Consider the following 8,409-nt stretch of genomic DNA (forward strand, 5'->3'; position numbering starts at 1 on the left):
ATGTTCACTGATGAGTCAATACATCAACCATTTTAGCCCACAGTAATCAATACTGACTAGTTACCTACTCAAGTCTCTGGAAGATAACTAGCTACATCCAGACCTATTATCTGGAAAGACCAATAAAGCTTCTGTCAAAACACATTACATGGTGTAATTGGCTTTTCTTCTGGGCAGCACACATAGTAGTATTTACATCACTATGCTATGTATCAATCCAAATGCAACCCAAAAACCAACCTTACACATTAGCATAAATGAAAGGAACACCCTACTCGCCTCCAGTTCTTACATTATGCAAAGAGTACTATTTAAGTCACAGATTGAGAATTACGGATGGTGGTAGCAGTACAGCAGATCTTCATGTACCACAGATTACATGCATTTATACTATGTTCCTTTATCTATGAAAGTCAGGTTTCACAGTGCTGCATGACAAGTAGTGCTAAAGCTAGATCCTGATTCTACAGTTGCTCTTCATAGAGCTCCCAAAGTGTTATTTATGTAGTCAACCCACCAGTGAAATCATCATTATATGGTCAACAGTCACTACTGCTGCAAATAATTTCAGCTGCACTGAATTTGGATATTCACTGAATGTATACAATTTGGCAAGACAATCATTCTGAATTATTGCTACAGATGATGACATACAACAGTGTCTTACTCCTTTCATGATTTGATCCAAATTGTTGAAGTTTATAAGATATTACTGTGTGATGCGTATAGTTCTCTCAAATAGTGAACTTCCTACCATACAGTTGAAATATTAACAAATACTATATCTGGAAGCAGATCCTTCTTTGTTACACAGTATTTTCATCCAGGAGCCATCAGCATACCACTAATATGTGTGATCACTTGCAATAATATCACTCGGACTGTACTATTATTGGCATCAGTATCAAGGGTGAATGGATAGTCTTGTCTAGGATAAGCTAACAATAAAGCCTCACTAAAGCAAGTGTCCGAAGGTGAAATGCTAGATCAACATTTTCAATCCATCTAAAATTCATTTAAAAGTGGTAGGTGCTTTACATATACAAAAGGACATGATTAGAAATTCATACTGGTCATCTCAAGCAGTCTCTCATGTCTGTAAATGGTATGAGAGCTACGAATTACTCTGCTGGAAATTTGTTTGTCAGGGTGATTCCTCTTGTCAATACTCCTATTAAAATATAAAAGTTTTATCAATGCCAATGTATCAACCTATGTCATTTTAACAGTTGAGACAAGCTGATAACTGGTGAATTAAGACTTTCAATTTAATAAAATATGATGTATAGTAATAATGTAATACAACAGGATGTTTATATTGAGATTGTTTTGTGAAAAAATAAACAAAATTTCAAGGTACATGATAAGCAATTCTCATAAGCAACAGATTACAAGCATGATGGGATGTGGGAATGATTGTTCCTTTCAAACACAAGAGGCTTTGAGAGCAATCTTTGGTCAGCTTGCTTTGTTAGTATCTAGAAACCACCTTTAATGTGATGATTCAATAGGCACCTTCTAGCATTTCCAGATATTTATTTATTCCTGACGGTAGAATCGTGTCAATGTGTATGACCCATTCATTCATGAAAAGTCTACACAGAATCTTGTCACACCCTCCTTCCTGATGGTCATTATTAGAGTTGGCCAAGCACTCTTCAAAGGTTGTACGACTACATCCTTCAACATATGCATGATCTCACCAGTGGCTATGTTTCTATTGTGTCAGAGAAGTCAGCACAGCAGTAGTTTGATATTACATGTCACCTAAATATAAACAGTGGCATGTTACTGCTGTCCACCAAATAGACATCTCCTCCCACAAACATATCAACATATTTAAATTCCAGCTCACAGAGTCCTTATCATTGCTGTATTGAGTCCAAACTGTCTAAACAAATTTCAACAAGTAATCTAAGATGTGCTGGCAACCATCCATTTATATTTGACCACAGTAGAGCCTCAGCAAACCTAGTTGTGCAACTGATTTTAGTCATTTCCATTTCATTCACTTTACTATTGATGATTCAGCTGAATATTCATATTAAGAGATCAACACTAAGATAATGCCAGCACTTGGAGAGAGAATTGTTCAAGCAATTGCAGCATGATTTCTGTACAGAAAGCATTGTGTTTCATGCAATAGTTATATCTCCACAGCAGATGTTGATAATGTACTAGACTGAATCCATTATCCACCAAAATCACCACTTTTTGAATAAGGCACTATGACTTTTTCTTCAACATGTACTTGTGAAGTTCCCTGTTCTTGGATCCAATCTTTCCTACAGAAATACAATTAACCAACAGTACTGTTTAAACTGACTGACAATTTCTGCAGTAGGTTAATCTCTAAAATACCAATGCTTAAACCAGATTGAAAAAATCAAACTTCAATCTACAAGTGTCAATTTCAAAATGTAGCTGGAAATATGCTTATCCACTCAAATGTAGCTTGTCAACAATTGCCACAAAAAAAATTGTATCACCTGGCCAAAGTAGCAACTTCACTGGGAGTGCCATAAAGTTGAATAATACTTTTGTTGTTCCTGCATTAACTAGGGATTTGACTTCACTTTGAGCCTCTTTACAAGCACACATCTAGCTCCATCGCCCTTGGCAAGTTGGACTGACCATAAACCTTTGGACACAAAATGTCTCATTACTAGATCAGTTAAGCAGCCATTTCTAGTTACTAATTAGTTATTAACCAGCATTAACAGAAATGTCTCATCACTTTCTCAATTATTAAGCATCTTCATATTATTAGCATATTTAAACACTTTATGAAATACAATAAGCATAAAATCCCTGAATTAGTTTGTGAACAAGAAAAAACCTTCCTTTATGATACAAAATCGATATTTATGACTACCATACACAGTTATTTGTTGAAAGACCCAAACTTATGTTTTACAAAATGTTATGAATAATAAGTTAATCTAAATAACTATTTTTTATTGAAAGGTAATAACTACTGACATTAAAGTACAAACATTAGCATTCAGAGAAACTTATATTAAGTATAACAAAGCAAACTGGAATATTTTTAAATTAAAGTGAGACATAATTACTCTAAATTTTATTACTATATCATCAATGGCTTATGGAAAATATAGATTACACCAATACATCTACAGAAGTTTTGCAAGAAACATCAAAAGTTTATTTTATTGCAGTGCCCACCAATGTTGGGTGACCAAATATTCCCATAAATGTTCCCCACGGTTTGTATAATTTGTTTTGAGAGACATTAGAGAATCCAGCTTGTACCACAAGAGCAGCAGTGTCCCTTGTCAGATTACAACCATCAAACACGATCCCCCAAATTGGGTTAATAATGTTCTGAGCCAGTCTTTTCCAACTTCTCTCATGATGCACGTGTTCGATGTATAAAAATATTCCATCCTGAAAAGGTAAGAAATTTTATTGTACATTTCAAAATAAAAATAAAAATTTTACAATCTTGTATACTAAAAAACTGTATTAAACAAGTCTGTCACAGAGTGCTTCTGGTTAGGTTACGAAATCAGATTTCAATTGCTATAATAGTTATTAGCCTATATAATCACCTAAGTCTAATTATTAATTAGTAACTTTTTTTTTTTTTATAAATAACATCCTAATAACTAACTAGTTTTTTATTTTCATTTTGGCTGATATTTTTCTGCCACCTTCAAGGAAGTCCTTAGAAGGATAATTTCTGAGTTGGTACTGGCCAAGATTGAATCCAGTCTTCTTGATGGAAGTCTGGTATGTTATCTACTTACATGGAGTCTCCCAATTAGAACTTGAATCACCTTATTACCTCCACCACTGAAGGTGGATGGAGGTCATGTTTTCACCCGTGTGTGTGTGTGTGTGTATGTGTTTATCAGCAAGATTTCTCGAAAATGGCTGAATGGACTTGGATGCAAGATGTTATACATTTAGACTATGACCCAACTTAGAAATGATTAGTTTTTTGGAAAATCAAGGTCAAAGGTCATGGTCACGAAAACAAAAAATACAAAATCCCTATCTGCTAACATAGGGACTGATTTTTCACACTACTTTTGCTCCATAACTCAGTCAAAAATGATCGGATTCTGATGAAACTTGGTGGACATATGTAGAATATTATTCCTCGTTGTACTGTGAAAGTGATCCACATATGTTGATAAAAACGGACATACGGACACATTTCCATATTTTTTGAGAGCTGAATATGAACAACACTGCATGGCACAGGTAAGGGTTCTACGAGCACCCCTCTAGTATATTTGTATATTTTATAGAGGGGTGTCTAAATTTTGCTGATTCTAATGCTATGTTGACTAAAAGTGTTATCAGTTAGATAGATGTAAAAACTTGTATAATAATTCTGTCTCTTATGTTTGTAGGATTCACATTCTATTATTTCAGTATTATTCCAATTTATCAAATGGCCTTCACCTTTGGTATGATGGGTTAATGCAAATAGATCAATATTACAAACATTTTTATGTTTATTATGCTTTTGAACTCTAACTTTGGTTGTTTGTTTTGTTTTTCCAATGTATTGGAATCCACATTAACAGGGAATCCTGTATTTCCTCTTCACTGGGTCTTTTGGTTTACTTGATGTTTATTAAATGCTGTTGTATTATTTTGTGGTTTCTTAATGCTGTTCTGACTTTATATTGTTTACATATTCTCTTTATGTTTTCAGTAAGACTTCTGATATAGAGGAATATGACTGTATATATCTGTAGTTTTTTCATTGTTTACTTTTTCTTCATCGTGTTCTGAATATCCATTTTTAAAACGGTTGCAGTTATGTGTTTTTCGTCCATCTTCCTAGCTTCTTCAGTATAAAAAATCTTGTTCATTCTAGAAACTGGGTAGTATATGACACCCTTTGTACTTACACTGTTGGGATGGTTTGATTTATCAGTACCTGTGGGTTTCTTGTAAACTCCTATATTATATGAATTATGTGTCTTGGTAACCATCACACCATGGAATGAGAGTTTATCTTTCCTTTTTACATTGCAGATTATATTGTGGAATATTGTTTGTTCAACTGGGCCATGAATTCTTAAATCTTGTCAATAGTTGCCATATTCGAATGTATCATCAACATATCCAATTCAAATCTAGGTGCACTAAATGGCTGTTTTGAGGGTGTTAACTTTGAAATGCTCCAAGTAGAGGTTAAAGAATACTGAAGATGAGGGTGAGTTCATAGCTAGGCCTTCTTGTTTTTGGTAGTATTTATCTTACACAGTATATGGATGGCATCTAACATGTGAGCTTCCACAACTGCTGATTACATTCAACTAATTCCATAAACTAATAACTCTGTTAAGAAGATAAAACTGCCAGTAAGATAACCTTTTCCTGCCCAGAATCATCCTATGAACCTTCTCTAATAGTCACTATAATTTTTTCAACAAATTGAAAATAAGTGATGGCCAGAATGAACTGTACCCGAGTTTCTTGAGCATTAGTAAGACCTCATTACATTGTTGTCAGAGCATATGACTGTACCTTTTAACATGCTTTTGTCAGCTATATATTTGTTAATGTTGTAATTTATTTGTTAGCTAGAGGGACCTGTGGGTGTTTGGGATGTAAAGTTCATATAGTCCTATAACTCTATAGAACAAGGCTTATTTATATAAATGGGTCAGTGAAGCCTCAAAGTAGTAGAGTTAGTTGAGTTGAAAGTTAGTTGTGAGAAAAAAAAATTATCATGCTATCATGTACAAGTAAGGGTGATGGTCCATTAGTCTGAGGGCACATTACACTGAAGGCCTGATAAAGCTTTAACTTTCTTTTAATAGGTAAAATGTTAAATTGATTCTTTGATTAAATTTGTGCAATTTTATGACAAATACACCCCAGAATATGACATAAAAGACTGCAATTTCTCATGTTTATCATAATTTCCCTGATGTTATTTTCTTGTATACATGTATAGTGTTAGCTGCAGAGCCCACATATTTACACATCACAATTGGATTTGAGAATCTAGCTTTTCTTACAGAATGGACATTCAAGATTCTTATTCCATAGTTCTGTGACAATGAATGTTATATTCCCAGCTCATTAACCACGTTGAAAGCTTCCAGACAGTAATATTATCTTGACATCAAGCCAATGTGATGAGCTGTACACTATAATGTTGATTAAAACATTTCTGTTGTTTGTATTTAAAAGGAGAGAAACCTTTAAACTTTTCATATGAGATTGCATGCATCTATTATGGACCTATGAATCTGTTTCTTCATTCAATCTGGACTCGTATCGCAAAAACCAAAACTCTGTGACTATTGGGCCTTTGGAATACTTGGTGGTCACCGCAAATATGTGGAATGATTGTATGTTAGTCCTAGTATTGTTATTAGAGAGTTTTAACATCATTTATAAATGTACGTCTACAGCAAATTACAAAGTGTAAAAATCTGTAAAGAAGCATTAAAGAAGAAATAAAGTGATTTATTCTTCCAATGTGGACTGGACATTGAATTATTTTTATCATAATTCAAGAGAACTGGCAAAGAAGAAACAATGTTACAATACACATGTATCTCGAGGTCTTTCTTTGAAGATGTATCACTAAATACTATACATTTTCAATCAGTAAAGCTTCTTAGGGTAGGCATTTAAATAGGAGAAAAATATAATAGATAACCTACAATAATATGATTAACAAGTGCAACTTAGTCTTACTGTTAAGTTTGCCTACACCTTGGAAGTATAATGTGCTAGTTTTGTGGCTTTTTACCATTAGTCTTTCCTTATATCTACCTGATTCTTGTACTAGTTTTGTTGTCCTTATGCAACTTAGTCTTACTGTCAGGCAATATTATTATTAACATTAATTATTATAAGCATACGTGTTACTCACCGCTGCAAGAACTCGTTTTATTTCTTTAAGAACAGACTTCACATCTCTCACTGTACATAAGGCATTTGTGGAAACTACAGCGTCCACACACCCACCCTCTACCTTTGAAATTTCTTTGGGTTCTCCTTGTATGAAGTGTTCTAGTGATAATACAGAGTGGGTTAAAACTCTCAGCAAAGACTACTTTATTATGCTGATTAGGTTCTACAATGATTAGGTAAGAATTATTTGGATAATACTTTAAATTAACACCGGTTCCTGGGGCAATTTCCAAAACACGAATTACACCAATGTTTCTTAATTTCCAATCTTTTGATTTAAGGTTGTGAAGAACACGAAACAAACGCTTTTTTATTTCATACATTTTAGTTTCACTAGTTTCTTGAGCAGACAAGTATTTAATTGGGCAAGAAAACCTTTTCCTAAAACAATGGAACTTTCTATCAAATAATGTTATAAACACTATAAATAACAATATCCACAGATAAAAACTTTCCCATAAAAATAGGGACAATGAAGCGTCAAGACTACCCATTTTGATTTTCTTAAAAATCGAAATCTCTAATAATTCATGTTTTAGAGCTATGTGAACTCCCGCGTGACTAAAAATTCACATTCAACTCTACGATCTTACGATTTCTGACTCTCTTATCAATAATATATCATACTCAATAATTTGACACAACAGTTACCTACTGGTCGAAAACTGCAACATAAAAATGGTTACATAATTTATAAACGCAATTATAAAAAACCGTATGAATAACACTAGACAACAAAAAATTTGCTACTGGAGAAAATTCAAGTGATTCGGGATAATTTGATGGTGCTGATTTCAAAAATGTAGCCAGAATTTGTCCATCCCTCTAGATTTTGAGTTAATGTAATATTTCAATATTTAATAACTATGTGAAATACTGTGCAATCAATTCAATACAGTAGATTTATGCTGTGAAATTAAGTTCACTTGGGCATTCTAATGGGTAAAATGTATACATTTTTGATAACATCGAACATTGACTGTATTGTATTTGGTGTAAAATTCCAAATATATTGTTCATATATGCTCTTTGTTCTCGATATAATTGTAGTGAATTTCATCATTTTTGCTTTATTCCCACGCTCACCTGCTCTGCCTGGCAATTACGAAACCCTCACGTGCTCAGTTCACAAGAACATTCAAGAAGTATCTCGACTGAGCATAAAAGAAGCGGAGCCAGACGCCTCTATCTCTCAGTTGCTGCTCACTCACTCAGTTCGTTATTTCGCCTCGCTCCACCCGCACAGTCAAAACAAAGTCCGATTTTTTTACCCTGCATCATACCCGCGATATAATCGAATTCAGCAAAACGTTGTTTTTAAAATACTGTTACGACAGCGAAAGTCACGTGAGTCTGGAAACATGAGCGCTGGAGTTTCTCGAAGGATCATGAATTTTCCTGGCAACTCTAGTTTGTTCGAGGCGCCCTCTTTTTTAGTATATAAGCCTGGCGAAAAAAACCAGCGCGATTGAAGAGATAGATCGAAGAGATTGA

At 34.0% G+C, this 8,409-nt stretch overlaps 1 protein-coding gene across 1 annotated transcript; it reads right to left on the bottom strand.

Annotated features, from left to right (window-relative positions):
- Positions 1 to 2,937: 2,937 nt before the first annotated feature.
- Positions 2,938 to 7,508, bottom strand: LOC106460201 (methyltransferase-like protein 7A). Its single transcript, XM_022386863.1, has 3 exons — positions 7,406 to 7,508; positions 6,875 to 7,014; positions 2,938 to 3,408 (listed from the first exon to the last, which is right to left on the bottom strand). Exons 1-3 carry the CDS (start codon positions 7,407 to 7,409, stop codon positions 3,166 to 3,168), a joined length of 387 nt encoding a protein of 128 aa, XP_022242571.1. The 5' UTR covers positions 7,410 to 7,508; the 3' UTR covers positions 2,938 to 3,165.
- Positions 7,509 to 8,409: the final 901 nt, after the last annotated feature.

Source organism: Limulus polyphemus, unplaced genomic scaffold (assembly GCF_000517525.1).
Source record: "Limulus polyphemus unplaced genomic scaffold, Limulus_polyphemus-2.1.2 Scaffold728, whole genome shotgun sequence".
NCBI lineage: Eukaryota > Metazoa > Arthropoda > Merostomata > Xiphosura > Limulidae > Limulus > Limulus polyphemus.